This window comes from Serinus canaria, chromosome 3 (genome assembly GCF_022539315.1).
Source record: "Serinus canaria isolate serCan28SL12 chromosome 3, serCan2020, whole genome shotgun sequence".
Classification (NCBI taxonomy): Eukaryota; Metazoa; Chordata; class Aves; order Passeriformes; family Fringillidae; genus Serinus; species Serinus canaria.
The window spans coordinates 52,234,222-52,255,169 of NC_066316.1; the positions used below are offsets into that span (position 1 = coordinate 52,234,222).

At 40.3% G+C, this 20,948-nt stretch overlaps 2 protein-coding genes across 2 annotated transcripts in view; one reads left to right on the plus strand and one right to left on the minus strand.

The window, feature by feature from the left end:
- Positions 1–9,017, minus strand: ADAT2 (adenosine deaminase tRNA specific 2). Its single transcript, XM_030236503.2, has 6 exons — positions 8,894–9,017; positions 8,613–8,717; positions 3,028–3,178; positions 2,379–2,485; positions 628–700; positions 1–512 (listed from the first exon to the last, which is right to left on the minus strand). The coding sequence occupies exons 1-6, from the start codon at positions 8,948–8,950 to the stop codon at positions 472–474; spliced, it is 534 nt and encodes a 177-aa protein (XP_030092363.2). The 5' UTR covers positions 8,951–9,017; the 3' UTR covers positions 1–471.
- PEX3 (peroxisomal biogenesis factor 3) overlaps positions 8,982–20,948 on the plus strand; it is a 20,485-nt gene continuing 8,518 nt past the window's right edge. The window contains exons 1-3 of the mRNA XM_009095337.4: positions 8,982–9,139; positions 17,312–17,443; positions 18,743–18,824. Coding sequence (XP_009093585.3) covers positions 9,067–9,139; positions 17,312–17,443; positions 18,743–18,824 — 287 coding nt within the window. The 5' untranslated portion in view covers positions 8,982–9,066. The remainder of the gene's footprint in view (positions 9,140–17,311; positions 17,444–18,742; positions 18,825–20,948) is intronic.

Consider the following 20,948-nt stretch of genomic DNA (forward strand, 5'->3'; position numbering starts at 1 on the left):
TGGTCTTAAGTCTTCAAGGACTGTACAATTCCTTTATATGCCTTTTGAATGAATATACACACACAGACTGTAAAGGATTTACAAATGTAACCTTCCAAGAGAGTTTTTTGCCTGCCCAAGCAAACATTTGCTATTGAAAAGCAAGATGCTTCTCCACACACAGAAGGAAAAAAATATTCTAGAATGTGCTGTACAGAAGCACCATTTTAATGGATCTGTCTGAAAACAAGTAGACTTAAACCACCAATTTTCCTCTTTTTAAAAACAGCCATTTACTCTTTTCTTTTGTCATGATAACAAGAAATCATAAATATAAAAACGCAGGAACAGGTACTAAGTATCCTATTAGTAAAAACTCTGTCGAGAAAATTAAACAGAGTTTGACTGAACTGCACATTTTAAAAAAGCACCATGCTGAAGAAACCTTCACATATCATTTTCTGGTATTTTCTGTGTCCCACCAGTGTAGGGCTACTGACGACGATCCTTTTTCCTTACTTTGGATTTTGGTGCTGCCAAGAAACAGGAAAGGAGAGGAATCATCAGAAGTGAATTACAGTAATTCCAGTGCCAACACTCTTTTAAATTAGGTTGGGATCAAAATGGATGCATTAATGTAAAACCTACCATTGGGATTTTCTTGTCTGTAAAAAGCTTTTAACAATTCCACTGCTTCTTCAGCACGATAGCCAGAAGAGCACTGTTCAAATTAGAATGATGTTAGTGAGCACATCTGAGAAAATGTATTCCATGCTTCACAATAATGCCTTCAGTACAGAATAATTTTAAACAACTGTACTGTCAACTTCGGGGTCAAAAAAAAAAATCTCCTTTTCAGTTTTATACCTAATACATTTTAAAACCACTATGTTGAGGCTTAATAGAATAAGTAATTTCCCTAATCACTTAATATTAGGTAAAACAAGCTTTCTTAGTAAATTATGTAAAAATTTTTATGAAATCTACAGTTTCTTTATTATTAATGTGTTTCCAACCTCCCATACTCCTCAAGCACTTGGAAACATAAGAGACATACACCTAGGTATTTGCAGATAAGATTCCTGACAGAAAACACTCATCCACATATCTATTCTTTATTTCTAACAGTCACCTTTTAGATCTTTTTGGTCCTTCTAAAATACTCTTCTATGCCATGAACACTAATGATAAAGCATTTAAATGACACTCACACTAAATAAATCTCCACCTATGCTAGAAAATAAGTATTTACTCCCATACATTCCACTGCAGTTGCCTACAGAAACAAAGATTTCATAGTATCAAGAACCTTCTCCTTTCTATCTTCTGAATGTATAAAAAAATGAAATACCACATGCCAATGTTAGCAAATGAACACTTTTCCAGTACCAACTACTCCAGTTAATTCAGATGTTAGTCTCACTGACACTCTGACAGAAAGATGCCTAATATGTTTACACTGGAGTGCCAAACAGTATTGTTTTCCTGACTGAAATTCCTTGAGCCTTTAGTGCTTATTTACGATGCTGAAACACATTACTTGTTTTTCACATTCATTAAATCATTAATGTGAAATGTGGAAAAGAACTCCAGGAATCAGTATCACTGTATAAGGCAAGATCATGTACAACTGTGAATAATGTAATAAATAAAATGCTATAAATACTCTCTACATGTATGTATGGGTACATAGGTAGCATCATGCTGTAAAGCACCTGGATTTAGTTATACTCTACCCCCACTGAATGCTTGTCCAGCCTTTCTCATATGACAAATATGCCTAAATCATCCCAGACACTGTTCAGTCTTTCAGTATCCCTACTATTCAGAAAGTTTCTTGATAGCTAAAATGAATTTCCTCTGCTACTGTTGCAGTTCAGATTTATTTTGGGATTTGAATTACATGAAGTAAGTCTAAGCTAATACATTTTACCATTTTACCTCATAAACACACAGACTGAAAACAAAAATACAATCATTTCCAGTGGCTCAGCTAAAACCCAGTAATTTTATAAGTTGCTGTTACTTGATATTTATTGATTATGTGTTTGTACATTCTGCAGCTTAAAATAATTTTCCCCCATCTCTTCCTGTAGCATATACTTACTGTTTTAAGTATTGCACATATTTTAAATTCTTACCTTGTTCCACAAGCATAATTCTTTCCCTTACCCTTTGACACATCCTTTTAAATAATTTAAGACTGTCATCAGGGTTTCCTCAGTTTTCTTTTAGGACCTAATTTTTTTTACATTATTTTCTGATTAGGCCAAGTTTACTTAACTTTGATCATCTTCCATCTGTCCTCTTAAAGTAATGCATAAGATTCTAAAAGCCTGGTAGCAAAGCCAGGCACAGTACCCTAGCTGGAAAACAAAGGGAAACATTTTACAGCCTACTTCAAATGGGTCTCCTGAGTCCACCATATCATCAGATGAGATGCTCAAAACGGAGCCACAGCCTCCAAATCGCTCATTTCGACAGCCATACACAACCCGTGGAATTTATGGGAGTGAGTCAAGGTATTAAGTGAAAAACAAGCAGGAAGTACAGAAGCCCGATCTAGGCAGTCACCAAATTTCCTAAAATGTGCTAGTACTCTTCAAACTAAATTAGCTTGAGCTACAGTTCCTCCCTCATAAAATCAGAACTTACTTTTGAATGATCTAAGATGTATCGCTGAAGATGCACATCCAGCCTTTCTCAGAAAAGGGAAAGCATGAATCCCCAAAGTAGGGTCATACAAAGACAAGGTTTACTGATTGATACAACATTCAAAACTGAACACTGAAGTCCACTTAGCTCATTTTACATTCTAACAAACATCTCTAAAATGTATGTTTAATCTCTAACAGTTGTTTGTCATAACTGCACCATCTCTCTCTCACTCTTGAGCCCCTCGCTATTCATCATGGAGGTGGGTGCAGACCCTCAGACCACCCCTCATGGCTTTCCCTGACACTGTCCAGCCTTTCTTTGTGGGTTCACTGTGACAGGAGCAATGGTTTGACCCCGAGTTTCCCAGTGTGAGTCAGCAGGAAAGGATACTCATCAAGCGCAGAGCAGCTGCACACATGATACAGGGCTCCACAGTGACGTACAGCACCAGCTGCGGAAACACCTCCCTGTAATCCCTCTTGTGCTGCTTGCACCAGTCAAGGACCTGGTCGATTGCCACCATTTCTGCATGTCGAGTAGCCTAGAAGATAAAAATAAGTTTTTTTCTTTAAAGTTTGCATTTATTCACTTTTGTTATAGAAGTAATGTAATGCTCTTTGCTGGTTCAAGTTGCAAAAGACATTTTATAGCACCCAGATTGCAGAAAAAATACTCAGTCCAAGAAAGAAAATACTCAACCCCAACCTCTTGTGTGTAGCACACAAGATCTACAAGTGACAGTTTTTTCTTCCACTTTTTCCAAGGCAGAGGAGCATGCTCAGAAGTTCTCCTCTCTAAGTCATACCAGCACAGTGAGGCAAGACATGAAAGCTCTCCTTGAGGCTTAAGGGACACAGCAAGCTCACTGGCACAACTGATGTAGCCCATAGCCTGCTCTACTTCCAAAAGCAAGAATACAGGCTGGATTATTTTCTCTGGAAATATTAACAAATGCTCCTCGCTGGTACCTCTTCCTCCCTCTGACAATACTCCTGTGCTCACAAGGAATGAATACACTATGAACATGCAACAATTTCATCATGTTTCTACAACTGCCTGGTGTGCTCTGTACACACAACATTTTCAGTTTGCCTCAGGTTTAATGCTGCCTGGGGATACATGTACATTAAGTCCCTCAAGTAATAGGCAGGGATTTCAGCATATGACTGATTACAAAAAGACAAAGGAATATTAATTTCTCTTTTTTTAATCCCAGACATCTGAATGATGATTAGTATCTCAATATCTATGGCACAAAAACCTGAACAGAAGTGTTGACTTTATTAGCAGAGACCAAAGCAATCAATAATGTCCCAGTAGCACTCTGAAATGTCTGCAGCACTGTGTTATGCCAATGAAATATCACAGCAAAAATTTCAGGATGTACTAGTTTTGAAAGGACTCTTCAGTTAGAGCATGATGCTTCTTTGAATTAAGACTATTAGTTTTTCCTTCTTTTTTTATCTGTTCTGAAAAAAAGGATGTTTTTGACACAAGCATTAGAGTAAGACTTAATCAATCCAGATTATATTTGTACTTCGATTTTGTATGTCCTTATATGACCCTTGATAGCTTCCTCACAAAACATGAATTTGGGTTAATGTTTAGCACTGTGAAGATCTGTGGTGATAACACTGGGATGCTCTGCAATACATGGCAAAGCAGTCATAGCTTACTGCTATGTTTAATACTGTTCAAAAACATTTTAAAACTCCTAGAAAGGCCATGCAGCTGCTGCAGGTCCTACCAGCTTCTGCAGTAATAGCAGACAGCTACACAAACGAGATTACACTAATATAGAACACTACTACACACCAGTGTGCCCATATCTTAAGTAAAACACACTGTTTTGGTCATGCCATATCTTGATTGCACAGGAACATCAGGACAAATTCACCTCAGGGTGAGAAAGGATTATGCAAGTTACAGAACAGTCTCCATTTAGAGACTAATTAGACCGTGGCTCTTAACAGATCCAGTCAATAGTCCTGCAAGTTAAGAGGACTACAGTAGAGGTTTCTAAAATAATCAAGAAAAATGTAGAAAAATCACAGTTATAACTGTGATTTATTATTTCTCATAACAAGTGAGCACCCAATGAAATTATCAGGCAGCAGATATAAAACAAACAAAAGGAAGTACTCTTTCACAAATTATATAATTATATTGTGAAACTCCTTGCCACAGGATGCTATGGAAGCCAAAAACATAAATGAGTTCAAAAATGGCTTAGACAAATTCATGGAGGATATGTGCACAGATAGCTATCAGAAACAATGATCCAGATATAGTCTTGGGCTCTGGAAGTCCCCAAGCTATTCACTTCCAGAAGGGGAAAGGATGTGCAAGGGGAAGGTTTACACTTGTTTCTTGAGCTCCCTCCTTACACAACCTATTAAAGGTCCATCTTAAAGAAAAGATAAAAGGGAAAAACTGACCTTCCAAGTCTGTCTTAAAATTTTATTTTGTATTAAGCTTTTTTTGACTTGCTGCGTATAAAGTGACATACAAGAGGGATTATTTTAATTTTGAATCACTGACTCAATTCATAAGCTTAACTTGCCAACTATTACACACTGTTTTAAAGCCAAGAAAACAAAAGCAGGTTAAGAGTAGCAAGGGAAAATGAGAATTGTTACAGAGTGGCAAATGGTGTACCAAAGGAAAAAAGCTGACTCAGTGGGGTAAAGCATTGACAGTGCCCAAACTGTGGCAAACGTTTCACAGACAATAAAGGTATCACACTGCCCTAAAAAGATTACTTTCTAAATTTTAGACTGTAATTAACAAGTAAGAGTAAAGGGGCCCAAAGCTCAAATTTCTGTGTTATTTTGGGGCTTCACTACACAAACAATACTTCATATTCAATTATCCCCTACTGTGACTGCAAGACACTTGGTAAAATGACCCAAGAGGACAGAACAAAGAGGAGATGTCTGTGTGTATCAACAAAGGACCTAAGACAGAGAGCACTTTACTGGGAAGTGAATGATTTGATCACGTGTTGGAATAAAAATACCAAAAAAACATTTCTAGATGGACAGGGTCACATATGCTGTAAGGGAGAAAATTTTCAGGTTGGTCTGAGGCAAGACTGTGAACAAGTAAGTGTGGGGGCTGCCAGAGGGAACACAGGACTGGCACACGCTTGTGAATGAATTGCCAGACTCTCTAAACCCAATGTCTTACACAGACATTTGCTGCACTGTTGCCCAAGGAAGACAAGTAGTGTCATGTCTATTTTGAAATGCTGATGCCACAGCCATGCTCCTAAAAAATAAAATAAACCAAACACAGCTGTATGCAAACTGACTCCTCCCAAAAGTAACTTCTCCCAGAAGAATGCAATGATCAGAAATTTTGCAAATAACTTCCACAGGGTAAGCAGCAGTACTTCTGACATGAATGTGTTCTGCTGTAGATATGGCAGACAAAAAAAAAAAAACCAAAAAATATGCGGAGTGACAAGTGATAGCCTGAATACACCGAAGTTTTTGGCAACTAAATATTTTGCCAAAATGAGCAGTTTAGGAACATAATGAATGAGGGCATAAAGAAGACACCACCTGCTCCTAACTTCAGCCCATTACATCAGAGGACACAGGGACCTGCTTAAGGAGAAGGCAGAATTTATTTGACAAAAGGCTCAGAGGCAAGCGGATTCCTGACCAAAGGCAGAATTGCAGGGAAGGACCAAAGATCTAATTAGGTAAATGATCACTTCTTCAAGGAAGGAACAAAGTTTTCATGGAGTTAAAGAAGTCAGTATGCTATAAAGCTGCATTTTGGAGGCCAGAAAGCTGCCAGTCTCACAGCAATGCTTTACTTCGTCAAGGCAGAGTGTTACATGAGTGAAACCTTCAGAGCAAACAGAGTCACTGTAATAAAAACCAAGAAGGATATGTGTCATACAATCCTGACATCTACAGATCCAGGAGGGTCTCAACAGTAAAGCAGGCAAGATAACAAACCTTTAAAAGTAGTGTTATAAGGGCTAGTCCTTATAAAAGGTAAACTAAACAAAAAGCCATTAAGATAGCTGAGACTAGATAGCTTTGACAAATTGTTTTCTAGGCAAGAGAAACATCAGTCTCTCTGGACATCTCCAGCGCATCTGGCACAGCACAAACTGTGAAATTACTGTGAGTGGAGAAAACAGCCTAATGCAAGGAATGTAAGATGAGCAGGAAAAGAAGAGACATTGCATTGACAGAGGAAATATTTGTCCAGAGGGAACTCATTACCACAGACACTCAACGATCGTTTGGCTTAAATGTTTTCAGTTGTGTCACTGGCATTAACTGGAAAAACCCCTGCAGAAAACAGCTGATGATGTGATGTCTTTTGTACTATGAAAGACATCACGAGAAGTGACAGGGTGAGAGTGTCATTCAGGAGGTGGATGGCCTTCAAGACAGAAGCAAATTCAAAATAACAAGTGAAGAATAACAAAACAGCATAAAAGACCAAGGAAGCTCCAGAAAACATGGGTGGACTTTCTTCCAGGGAGAATTGAAGTACTGTTGTTATCAAACAAAGCGCAAGTCCATCTGGAATAAAATTCCAGTTAAGTGTTCTTAAGAGTTCTGGTTAAGTGAAGTCAAGAAAAAATGAATCAAAGCTGGAATGGCTATGTAAAAGAATTATTCTAATGAACACAGAAAGCCAGAATGTCTTCTGAGAGGAAATTAAACAGCTGGCTTGAGAAAAGCAAAAGCTGAAAAGGAATAAGACTTTAAATACATCCAAGTGATGTAAAATAATGGACGGTGCTGGCACAAGAACAGGGAGATATAAACAGAACATTAAAAGTTTGAAACTGGAAATCAGATATTTTTTAGCCATCTGAGGAATGATGTTCTGGAGAAGTCCTTCAGTATAAGGTGGGACAATAAATTAGTTTAAAAACAGACCTTGACATTTATGATGTCTGCTGGAAATGCCTCAGTGGTTCAAGAGGATTGTTTTTTTTCTCCAGGATGTTCCCTAAATAATGCCAGAAATCGTTAGGAGAAAACTGAAAACAATTTCCTATGTTCATATTTCATAACAAGTACTGCTTTCAAGCTTAGATTTTTTTCAGACTACATGGACCAATTACGTATCTGATAAAAAATTTAGAAGCACTAAGTACCCAGCATTTCCAATCACTATAATATAAACATTTATGAAAATTGAGCCGCAAAAGAACTGAAACTTGAGCTGAGCAGCAATTCAAAAAAGCTTGGCTTTCAGCGATATTAACAGATTACTGTTTCCAAAATCCAGCTGTTTTTAAATCAGATTCTTGCATTTTAGTACGTACCTTCAGACAGCCCTGACACCAAAAACGCCTGAAATCTCCCCTGACACTAAGTTGATTTTGATTTTGTTATCAGTCCTGACAGTTATGTTCTATTAACATGTGATTTCTACACAATATTACTATCTCTGGCATGATTTTCCCAAAAAGTGTCTGCTTCCCCACAGTGCTTACAATGGTGTAACGTGAGACACCTAACTTCTCGGTCCCTTGGCTTTCTTAAAGCTGTATTAGAATCCTCTTAATACATTACAGATTGTCCTGCAGAACAAATTACTATAATGATTCATCTTTACTGTTACATTTTTCAGCTTAGAAGATTCATTTTAACTTTTTATTATATTTTCAGATTTGAGGCATCTAATATAAATTACAGCCAGATCCTGCAGTCAGATTAATTTATACACGACTTCCAGTTGTACCAAATCCCTGTTGGCACTAACGGGTCTCTCAGCACCAGAGCTTATAGCTAATTTGATGGTTAAGGTTGCAACAGGTCTAAAATGTACAGGAGATAGCTCTTTGCTCTGGCCTGTGGACAGAACTTCATCAGGAGAGGCTGCACACTCATTTCTCACTCTTAACCCCGAGGTGACTTTAGGAGAGCACGTTTCAGACCCAGCACCGGGACAAGCGCGGCGCGGGGCAGGGGCGGCAAAGCCACGGCACTCACGTTCTTCGTCTCGTTGACCTCGTTCCTGCCCCTGCCTATGACCTCGCCGTTGTAGACCAGCAGGCAGCCCACGGGAACCTCCCCTTTCTCCAGCGCCTCCTTAGCCTGCGGGACAGACGGACAGACAGACTCGCGAGAGGAACAGGACTGCGTTACAGCAGTGGGAGGAGCTTCCGCCGGCCCCCATTCCCCGCCCTTCCCGCTGCCCTGAGGGGCCCGGGGCTCCCCGCGTTTCCCCGCGTTTCCCTGCGGGACAGCGGGGAGCCCCGACCCGCACTGACCATGTCGAGCGCCTGGTCCATCCAGGCCAGCAGGGCCGCCTCCCCCGCCTCCGCCATACCGGGCCCGGGCGCTGCTTCCGGGGCACTGCGGGCGGTGCCGCCGCCGCCTCCGCCCCTTCCGCCGCCGCGGGGACCCGAGGGGCGGCCGGGCCGGGGCCGGCCGGGCTCGCAGGATGCTCCAGTCGCTCTGGAGTTTTCTTAAGCGGCACAAGAAGAAATGCCTCGTCCTTGGCACCTTCCTTGGCGGTGAGTGCCCGGTCGAGGGGCGGGGGCGATGATACGGGGGAAGCGCGCTGCCGGGCTCGGGGCCTCCCCTCGGAGCTCCTGCCGGAGCGGCCCCCTCGGAGCTGGCGCTGGGCCAGGCGGGCCCCACGCCGGCTGGACGGGCTCTGTGCCCGCCTGGGGACGCCGAATACTCCTCGTCCGCCGCCGGGAGAGCCCGGGTGCCAGCAGGGCTTTCCTCCGAGGCTGGGAGGGAACCTGCGCGCCGTCCCTTAAGCCCTAAAAGACAGGAACTCGGGTTGCCCAGGTGCTCCTACGGCGGGTGATGGCGTTCCTTTGAAACAACGCTGAAGCGCGCAAAGTGTGGGTGACACTGGTGGTGTTTTTGGGATGGAGGATGAAAACCTCCGCTTTTCATATGTGACTTGTGCGTTGAGGCGAGTTGTCAAATATCACAGAATCAATTAGGCTGGAAAAAATATCAAGAAGTCCAACCTTTGAACACCACCTCGTCAGTTAGAGCATGGCACTCAGTGCCACATCCAGTCTTTCCTTAAACACCTCCAGGGACGGCGACTCCACCATCTCCCTGGGCAGCCCATTCCAATGTCTGATCTTTAATGACACACCTGAACCTCCCCTGGCACACGTTAAGACTATGTGCTCTTGTTCTGTTACTTGGGAGAAGAGACCGACCCCACCTGGCTACAGTTTTCTTTCAGGTATTTGTGGAGAGTGATAAGGCTCCCCCTGAGCCTACTTTTCTCCAGGCTAAACACCCCCAACCAGCTACTCTTTATAGGACACGTGCTCCAGACCCTTCACCAGCTTTGTTGCCCTTCTCTGGACAAATAAAGATCAGTTGCAGACACAAAACTTTCACAGAGAGGATTTGCATTAATTATTCAAGCAGTTTCTCCCTTAAGGCTCTTGTTGAACCTGTAAGCTGGTTATGGTCTAGTAAGCTCCACCTTCCGTTGAGGTTGTTTTTGGTTTGTTTTTAGTTGGAAGTAGATTTAAAAGAGCACATTGGATCTGTCTCTCTGTTTAACAATGAAGTGCACAGCTGTGCAGCTGGAGATCAGATGCTCCTCAAAAGGCACAGCCATGTCTTTGTGCACTCAGGCTTCAAATGTTCTTCTGTCCTGTGTAAATGACACCTTCCTTCTCCAAGAACTGGAACTTGCCTGAACAGTTGAATGTTCTGAGGGCTGGGGGGCTTTTGTAGTATATTTTGCCATATGTTCAGGTGGAGTCCGCAGTGAAGGTGAATTGTATTTACTTCTGGCTTGCCGTGGTTCTTGTGTCATCTGCATTCTTTCATCATTAATTCCTTCTGGGGTTTTCCGAAGAGTGCCAGTTAATCCATAATGACAGGCTGGGTGATGGTTACTGCCATACTGGTCAGACTGCTCCTCCAGTTTACCCCTTCACCTGCAGGTTTTGTGGCTCTGTGAGTTCAGAGCTCTCATGTTTATTGCCACATTTGCAGCCCACCACGTTAAGTAAACAGATTTGCTTTCATAGACCAGGCTATCACCTGGAAGATGTTCTGTCTCCTCTTCAACTGTCTGTGTGAGAGTGGTGGAATAGTAAAAAATCACTTCTCCCAGTTTCAACAAGTAAACATGGATAAGTTCCCAAGTGGGAAAGCAGGTATCTGGGAACTTGTGGCTCTCATAGTCTGAAATCTTAAATTCCTCATGCATGAACAGCCTTCTGCCAGCCTGCAAACCAACCTAGCATAACTGAGTTTGCAGTTTTTTTCCTTATGATTGGTGTTGTTTGTATACAGCTCAGTGTCCCTTTCACTAAAATGCTACTCACTGAAGTGTGCTTAAAATAATAATTATAGCCTAAACTAATGTCATTTAAATAATTACCAAACAAACAAAAACCAAAAAACCCAGAACCAAACAAAAAAACCTAAACACCGAAGCAAACAAAAACCCCAAACAAACAAAAAAACCCTAAAAAAGCAACCCAAGATGCTCTTCCTCTAATAAGCATTTCAACTTCTGACTGAAAATATTAAACTATGCTATCATTTTCTGCAGCATGGATCAATTATCTATTTCTTCAGGCCATGTAGTATTTGAGGACTGTAGAGAATTGCTTTTTATGCATTTGAGGCTGAAGTAAATCTGGGCTTCCACAAGCAGATGAACATCATTAGCTGCCACCAGCAGCAGCTTTGCACTGTGGTATTTTAAGGGAGGCAGGGAGATGGAGTGAATTACTGCAGAGTGCTGCTTTATAGCTGTTCAGCAGCTGAATCTTGGGTGCTTTGGTCATCTGCATAGGTATGGATCAGATCTTAAAAAACCCCCATGAGCTACAGTAATGCCACCACCAGTGAATCAGAACTCTGAGATCCATGGTGGACTCTCCAAAAAATACTGCCGAATCTTGAAAGATGGAATGCAACCTTACACAGTGCTTTTAAATGGAGACAGAATATTTGGAAGTGGCTGAATGATTTAAGGAAATCCAAATCTGCTGACTTAAGAGCAGAGCCTGGAATCTACATTTCTGTGGGTTTTTTTAAGAGCTACAGGTGCATATTCTGGGAAGGAGGGTATAACAAGGAAAATGGGACATCACAAAATTTAGTGGCTTTAAGTCCTTAATTGGTACGTGGTCAGAAATTAATGTGACTATTTAATGATTCTTTCGACGGTACAGAAGAGTTTCTACATTATTACTGATACAGTATTGTATCAGTGTTGTGTTACTGAATAACTGCACCGAAATCAGAGTTGGTTGGTAGCTTTTCCTCTCTCTACTGACGTGTATTCCGTGTGTGTTATCAGTGGCTGTCATTCTTCATGCAATTTCTTTCAATCCCAACACTACAACAGATTTTACTGCTTATGAAGATACAAATCTCATTAAATAAGAGCTCAAATTGAGGGAAAAAGCAACTGAAAAATATGTGTAACTCCCCCTTAACCACAGAGTGTGGTTGAGAAGGCCTCACCTTAGCAAAGACCCTGTACAAACCCTGTCTTTAGAAGTTCTTTCTTTAACAATATAAAATACATTGCATACTGAAGAGACTTAAATCTCTTCTAGCAACCAAAACCTGGTGGTCTGGGATCTAACCCACTACAAATATGGAAAGTAGAGAAAAAGAGAGCATGATGGAGCTGCAAGGACACATTAGGTTCAGGTGTTTATTGGATAGTTTGATTAAAGTAGATTTTATCTCAGTGCTCAGCATTCAAGGTAGATCTCAGTAGATATTACAAAATGATTCAGCATTGAAATTCTGTTGCTAGAGTAGAAGAACAAGCTCAGGGTGTGTCTGGAATGTATGGTTCTGATTTCAGTGGTGCATTAATTATTGCTGAGTTTAATCTGTTGCAACCTTTAGCCTGCAGAAAAAGCATTTCAGATCAGAAATCTCTCTGCTTAGCAGAGAAAGTTGGCTTGGTTTGTGAGTAAGCACAGGGGCATTAAATATGTTCTGGTGAGACCCAGTGTTACCAAGATATTAAGATTTTAGTGCCTGCCAGCATGTTTTAAAGATGGCTTTCAACCATAAAAGGACAATTGTATGTCCCTTGATGCATAGCTTGCTTGAACATAAGAACAAACCACAACTTTTAAAGCTGTTTGTGTCCTGGAAGGATGCAGGCTTCTGTGTGTCAGCACAATTTCTGCATAATAAAATTCTTAAAACTGAGATTTTCCCCTTTTTCCCCCCATGTAAGTATGACAGTGAGAGCAAAAGTTACTTAGGGTTATAAAAGAGGTTTCCTGAAAACTTGATTTCTCCTAATTACCTTATATCCCATTTTTATCCCATCCCTTATTACTTTATATCCCATTCTTCTGTTCAGCCCTCTGTTCCACCTGTGAAGAAGGGAAAGGGCTGAGGGAGAGGGAAGCCATAACTTATGTGATGTGAGAAATACCCTACCTCTTGGAGGCCACTAGGTGAACATGTAAGAGCCTGCAGACTTTGTAAACTCCTTGCATTGCTTACATTTGGGTGGGAAGAGACTCTACAGTACTTCAGCCAAAGAGGGATATGGAGACAAATCAGAGCATATTTATCTCAAATCAAAGTGTTGCTTCCAGAGGATATAAGTGCTATGAACTTCAGGGTGCTTCCCAGCTGGCAAGTAAAGCACCACAGAGCCACTCAGACACATACAAACACACACCCCTTCTCTCCAGTGGAATGAGATAGAGAATCAGGCCTGACCAATGCTCAGCTGTCCCTGAACACGCTCCCCCCTCCCCCTGTATCCCCCCTAATTTTACTGCACAGATGACATCCTGTAATGTGGCGTGTCCCTCTGACCTTCTGGGATCAGCTGTCCTGGCTGTGTCTCCTCCCAGCTCCTTCTGATCCCCAGGCTCCTTGCTGGTGGGGTGGTGTGATAGACAGCAAAGGCCTTGGCTTTGTCTAAGCCCTGTTCAGCATCTCGGAAACAACTCTCTACTACCAACACTGTTCCCAGGTGGTGTGAAGAAAATTAACTCTATCCCAGCCAAATCCAGCACAGACAGCCAGTGCATATGTAAATACGTTTCACTTTCTAGATCAGTTGTAAAACAGTATCAATTGTAGTTTGAGATCCTTAGTGAGGTTCCTGTTCTTGAAGGATCTGACTTCAGGTGATGGGTTTGTTAATCACTGATCTGTTTCTGAACCCTCTAAATCAGATGTGTTGGGACTATAGTATTTTCTGTAGTTTATATTTTGATGAAGATAGAAAAAAGTTTGCATAGGAATTATCTCCTGCACAGCCTCACTATTTCTGAATTTTCCTAATTCCTGGTTTTGTGTGAAACATATGGGAAGATTCAGCATGAAGTTCCATCTATACAACAGTTAAGCTCAGTAGACATGAATAAATCTTGCTGCTGCAACTTTTTGCAGACCTCCTATCCTATACTGAGCAGCAAAACTAAGTTATATTAGTTGTTATAAAAAGATTATATTGGCTTTGCATGGTTATAAGAAGAGACGTTCAAAACGTCAGCTTAGTTTTTTACAGGTTTGTTAGCTGACTTGGCATCATGGCAGTTTTTGGATGTGGCTTTCTCTGGTCCTGTTCCCAACTCCACATGATGATTTTATGTGATATATTCATTCTGGACTTCTAAGTCCAGAATTAGTCCGGACTTAGAGTCTGTATCATTGTCAAGTCCTCTGAATTAATGCAACATATTAATACAGATACACGTGGTCGTCCTGAAGAAAAATGCAAACACCCCTGTAAGCCAACCCCCTGGCTGGCAACTCCTTGAAATGTCTCATAAGCCAGAGACTTGCAGAGGCTCTGCTGTTGTTCTCAGGAGTGAGTGCAGTGGGCAGAAGTTCATTGGCACAGCTGAGGCTTGAGTTTCACAAGTGACTGCTGTGTCCTCCAGGCCACTTAGAGGTGCTTACAAGCCCTGCGGCTGATAACAGAGGGAGTCTGCTGCTGGCAACCCCACCTCAAGCTTACTGCTGTTCGCTGGGTTTGCTTAAGGTGGGTGGGTGGGTGGTGCCTAGCAGCTTTTCCTTTGGTTAACTTCTAATGCATCACTTTCCAGAGAAAAGGATAATCCTGGATCAAGCAACATCTGTTAACAATGGGTCAAAGTTAATACTTTAGTACAGGGAAGGGAGGGAGAAACGATGTTGTATTGTATTGTTGTGTTGAATTGTGTAAACGATGGGTTGCATTGTTTTGGACAAGTGTTTTTATCTGGAGACTCCTTGTTAAACCTGGGTGACAGCTACTGCAACTTTGTACCCTCCCAGGCCACAGCAGCTCTGAGTACAGAGTAGGCACACAGCCCTAACAAGCCGGTGTTAAGCAATTAGCTGTCTCAATCTCAAAGCTGCTGCTCCTGTGCATCCCTCCAGGGCACACACATGATTCTTCTTGAACTGATTGCATGCCTGCTCTGACGTTCATGTCTGTCTACATTCAGGAAATCTTGTGTTTGTGTGTGTGTGAGTGGCTCTGTGGTGCTTTACTTGCCAGCTGGGAAGCACCCTGAAGTCTATAGCACCTATATCCTTTGGAAGCAACACTTTGATTTGAGATAAATATGCTCTACTTATGACTTTTCTGCTACTAAACCTGGAGTTAAAAGGATTTATTTTGGGGTGCAGGGAAAGTAAACAAAAGTAGCAATTTGGACAAATGACTCGATCTTAATGTAATGTGAAAAATGTAGTGGGGTAAAATGGTTGGGAAAATCTTGTGTTCAAGAATTGATCAGTAATGCTAAAAAAATTGTTTCTATTTCAGTACGTTAGCTGAAAAAAACCCAGTAACTTGACAGTTGTATTCTAAACAGATATCCTTGGCAGGAACTGGTAACATTTTAGATTAAAATAATCTTGATTGTGAAGTCTCATTTTTGATTAACAATTAATTGGTGGAATTGCATTTTTTTGTATATGGACCCATAATATTAAAGTTTGCATCTAGTGAAGTGAATATTTCATATGGCAGATGGGCAGTCTGCCCAAAGGCTGAAGTGAGGGAGAGACTTACCCATTTCTATTTTATGAGGCTTTTGGGAAATGGAAGTGCCTGTGGTTGTTCCAGACTGGTCTGGCTTGTAGTTGCCTATGAGCAAGCATATTGCCAGTATAAATAGCTGGATTTTTTTACAGCTGTGGACATTGGAGCACAAAGTTGGCAAGGCTTTTCAAACACTGATTATAGTTTTGGGGAATATTTTGGAAGGTTTTAATAATCTAAAAATTGTAGCTGAATTCAAAACCTTGGGAAGTTAGGATTTGTTTATGGGGTTTGTGTGTTTGGTTTTGGTTGAGGTTTTTTTGTGGGGGGGGAGATGGGGCTTCTTTTTGGTTTTTTTTTTTTTTTTTTAAGTTTTTGTAGATTTGGTTTATAAAATTAGTTTTGAAATTTTCAGCTTTGAGCAACTGTTAGATGCCTCATTTGTTCCATTATTGGCTTCTAAATTGCACTTTGAAGAAAATTTACAACTTTAGAAAGTACTTTGAGGAAAAAAAAATTAGAAATACTTGATTTGTTACTTGCATTTCTTCTGTGGGCTCTTACTGACCTGGCAGATTTGGAGCTGGCTCTCTGTCGAGGAGCTTCATTAATTAAAGTATTAGTCCACACAGAAGCAGATTATTAACTTGTACTATGGTCTTTTTTTGCATGGGTTTGTTCCTCCCTTATCTCTGTGTCCCCTCCATATCTTTCATGAGAAAACACTGGCTACACACTTGAGTAGGAAACTGCTGCTGCCAGTGCATACAGGAGGCAGCAGATGAGCCTGACACGTGGTTGGTGCTGTAAGAAGGCCTGGGTGGAGGGGGAATAATTAATGGAAAGCAGCTTACAGTGGGCAAAGGTGCTGAGGATAAGCCTAGAAGGTGTAGTGGCTTCTTGAGGAATGGCTTAGGAAAGGGGGCAGAGATGAGGAAAGATGGGAAGCCTGGATCGATATCTGAACCCCTGGTGGTGTGGGACAAGCAGTTGGGGAAGACTTCAGAGGGATGGATGTTGGAAGAGATGAAAATGCAGAGCAAAGATTTTTTTGATGTGTCTTAATGGAAATGAAGATTCATAGTGAGAGTGATGAGGAATGGTCAGGCCCTCAAGAGAAGAGTGTGGCTGGAAAGTAGGAACCAGGTGTGGCAAAAATAGAACAGGCACAGTCAAGCCCCATTGAAACTAAGGTTCTTCCTACAGAAGTTTCAGGACCAAATGAAAGAAGTGCTGATCTATAACATTTTTCTCATATGTGATCTTTAGTCCTTGAATTTTATTTCTAACTTCTACTAATTTTATAAATATATATTTTTAAAAATTTTAATTTTCATCCATCTCTAGACCTATGCATTTCTGTTTGTTTTCTCTCTTCTTTTTTTTCCTACCCTACATTGCTTCTCTTTTTTGTTTCAGTCTCTTCAGTACTAGTTGTTCACATTGCAGTAGTACCAAAAATGTCTTCTATGAATGGCTAGATACCTCTTCTCAGGAAAGTTTCTTCTCCTGATTCAAGTCATAATCCTTGACATTTTAATTAATTTTGAAAACATTCTTTCTGAGTATTGCTTTGCCAATAATTATTAAAATACTCAAGACCCCCATATAAAAAAAAAACCCACTATGCACCCTTAAGCTTTAAAATCAAATAAAGCGGTTAAAGAACCTTTCTCACTTTTTAAAAGCATCTTCTAATATGGCTATATCTCTGTAGGAGTCTATTTACTGGGAAAATATGGGCAGAAGAAAATCAGAGAAATCCAGGAACGAGAGGCAGCTGAGTACATTGCCCAGGCACGAAGGCAGTACCATTTTGAGAGTAATCAGAGGACGTGCAATATGACAGGTAAGAAAAGGAAATAGCTACTGTTTTAGATAAGGGGGAGGTATTTGGGGATTTGTGCTGCATGTTGTCAGGATGGAAAAGGAATAAGAAATGTAGGTAAATTTAAAATCTTAATTAAATACTGATGCATAAATAGAGTTGTTTTGCAAATAAAGAGAGTCTAAAGGGATTTTAGGGGGCATCTGAACCCTTACCATCAATAAATCTACAAGTATACATGCAGGTTACAATTTTTTGTCACTGCAGGACCCTTTTGCCTGAAACTACATGTAGTATTGAGGTGTGAAACAGCATTTAGATTCAAACAATACTGAATTTATAGTGGGATTATTTTATTCATTATATCACATTGTTAGTAAGCTGTATGGAGAACCTGGTGGGCAATTTTTAAGAGGCACATCAGCCATATACAGTGTGAAGGTACCTGACTAGCTGGAGAGCAAAAAGCAAAAGTACTTATTCTTACTGCACCAGTCTTAGGATTTTTGGAAAGGTGATGACAGAGAAGAATTTTAACAAATTCCTCGTCATTGTAAATACAGGCCATTCAAAACTATTTTTATTAAACAAATTAAGCAGTATTTTCTTTTTCTGTTTAAATTTGTAATGGCTTCTTGGAGGCTGTAAGTCAGGCTGTTTACCCTGACCAATTGGTATTTTGTTTTCATCTTTTCCATTTTGTACTGCTGGGAGTGATCTTACTGCAAGAATTAGGTTTTTCTTTGCCCTTCTTTGTGTAAAGTATCTTATGTTTGGCAGCATGCATTCCTGACAAGATATTTCATACTTTGTTCTTAGTATTTATCATGTTTTCCATCTCCTGTCGAGTAACAGCAGATCAGACATTGTTCTGAAAGTAAAGGATTTTTTTTCTGCTAGCTTTCTCTCATTTATAACATACCTTTCTCCAGTTCTCTTGCTAGAAAAAACAAACCTCAGATCTTTTTCTACTCAGTGGGAGAAGTGCAGCAGCATAGGCTTTTGCCAGATTTTCTTCTGGGGAGTTGGAGGCATGTATATGCAGGATGTGGATACACATCTGCAGCTGGAGCCAGTAAAACCACCTGGGCAAGGGCAGCATTGTGCCCCAGCTCCTGAGAGGCACACAAGTTATTGCCCTTCTGAGTACTCCCTGGGTTTCCTGTTTTGCTTGTCCTCCCAGCTTTGCCTGTTGAGCAATGGGATGTACATCCTATAGCAGTTATTGAGTGTGAGCTGAGGATGGGTTTTTAATGGTTTGGGGATTTTGTTGTTGATGGTAACAGGTTTTGTTGTTTGGTTTTTTCCTTTTAATAACAGTACTGTCAATGCTTCCAACATTGAGGGATGCCTTAATGCATCAGTTAAACTCTGAGAGTCTCACATCTCTTCTTAAAAATAGGTAAGACTGTCTTAAATGTGTTATCATCAAAACAAGTAGAGTTCAAGTTTTTTTCAAATTATATAAGGTAGACAGCATGCAGAATTTTGGTTTAGTGTCCCATTGAATCATTAGTCTTAAGGTATTTTGTCATGTTACATGTATTTTGATAGGTATGGCATTTTCCAAAAATTACAGGAAATAATACTTCCTTTAAGGTGCTGCAATGAAAGCCATGTTTTTTGTTGAAATGGTTAGAAGATAGGTAGATTAAAGTACTAAAGGATCTAGTTCTCTCTTAAACAGAACAGAGTATTATGACTAAATATGACTGAGTTGTTGATGTTGTGTTTGTAAAAATGTTTATGTAATCTTACCAAGTTCAGACATGAGTAGTAGTGGAAAGTGTCCAAGATGAGACTGCAAATGCATGTAAGTGATGAGAAGTAATTTTTTGAAATCTATTTTTGAAGTTGAACAAATAGGGACATGTCATACATTAACAGAAATGCTTCCCTGTCAGAAAACACCTTGGAATTCCTTACAACTGCAGGGACAAATAGCCTGTTTTTAAATACATACAGTACATAATAGCATATCTTAAACCTTAATTGCTTGGCCTATGGCACAGAGTAAAAGTGTTATGAAGGCAATTAACCACAGGATTTCTGACTCACTCTAGACTGTGTCTTTCTAGTTTACCTCCAGCTAGTTTATTTATACAGCTGTAACTTCAGCTGTCCAGCATTTAATAGGTTACCTATTCAGTCACTGCTTTTTTCAGTCCAAAAACTTCCACAACAGAGCAGCCTGATTTAAAGGGGGAATTGCAGCCTGAATTATGTTTTTATGATAAACTCTGGGTATTTGCAACTGTTCCTGAATATTATTTACCCCAAACAGCAAGAAATTGGGGAAAGTTAATTTTAATCGAATAAATGTGTTTATCATAATAGAAGTCTTATTCAATGGAAAAATTAAACTGAGTGAACAAAAGAGCTTGTGGGTCACCAGATATATCATCTGATCTGTGCAGCAAATAGTCTACAACAGTTTGTAATCCTCTGTTCAGTGGTGAAAACAAATAATACCTTAGTTTGTTCTCTATAGCAAGCATTCTTTTATCAAGATACTCCTGCAGTCTCTAAATCATTTGACCAGTTGAGCCAGTGTAGGGGTACATTGATGCACCTCTGTGTCCCAACAATCCTAGTGAAAATAGAGATAGGCTTTTTTTGTTGTTAGTGGTATGCACTTATGAAAGAAAAATTTTTTAATGCTTGCTGCATGCAACATTCTGTAAGAATGGATGGCCCTTTAGAGTGGAATTTATAAGTGAAATTTAATACTTCTTATTTTACTAAGACTGAAGATGTTTTAACTGGATGCTTGAAAGTTTTGAACTGAAATGTAGGGAAGGGGTTGTGAAGGCGCAGATAATGGAATCAGCCATCAAAGCTTGCTCCACTTTAAAGTGATTCTTTGAAGGAGATCTGTTATGCATGAAGGTATAGATTTCTTTGCTTTCCACTTCTATTTGAGAAGATCAACCAAACAGCTCCAGACCCTTGAGTGCTGTTGTTAACTGTACAAAAGAGCAGACATGGAAATTTACCCATCTTTCATGTCCTTGAAGATGTATTTGTTTTCTCACATAATCTGTGTTGTGGCTTAACATGTTATGAATCTGTGTTACTGTGTTACACATCAAATTATGCCTTAGGCAATCTCCTTTAACTTAAAATCCACTCACTTCCTTAAGTTTGAGGTGACCAGTGGTACACTGGGGGTGTAAGGAGGCTGAAGCCTTCAGACCTCCAGAGAAATTTTTGAAGAGGGAGCAGCACCCAAGACCACAGACGTTCTTGCTTGATCTGTCCTCCTCTTTTTAAAGCCCAGTGATTGGATAAGGTGAAGTTCCTGCTTCTGCAGCCTTGCAGATGTTGCACATCTCCAACCTCTTCAGCCCTTAGCTTTATTCCAAACTTCTGGTTTCTGTTTACATTGCACTTTGCTTCCATAGCGAGAACGGCCTTCCAAATAAATAATTACGAAGTAAAAGTTGAGTTTTGAGTAGCAGCTGAGTCTTAGTAAATTGCAGGAGATGAATTGCAGGAGCTGAAAAATTAATTTCCACTGTTAGGC

Bases quoted from the DNA above. Each gene is read 5' to 3' on its own strand.
- ADAT2 (XM_030236503.2), bottom strand. From the start codon at position 8,950: ATGGCGGAGGCGGGGGAGGCGGCCCTGCTGGCCTGGATGGACCAGGCG. The intron at 8,718-8,893 runs GTCAGTGCGGGT...TCTGTCCCGCAG, and splicing joins TGGACCAGGCGCTCGACATG to GCTAAGGAGGCGCTGGAGAA. The intron at 2,486-3,027 runs GTATCCTTTCCT...ACTCACTCCCAT, and splicing joins AGCTGCTCTGCGCTTGATGA to AAATTCCACGGGTTGTGTAT.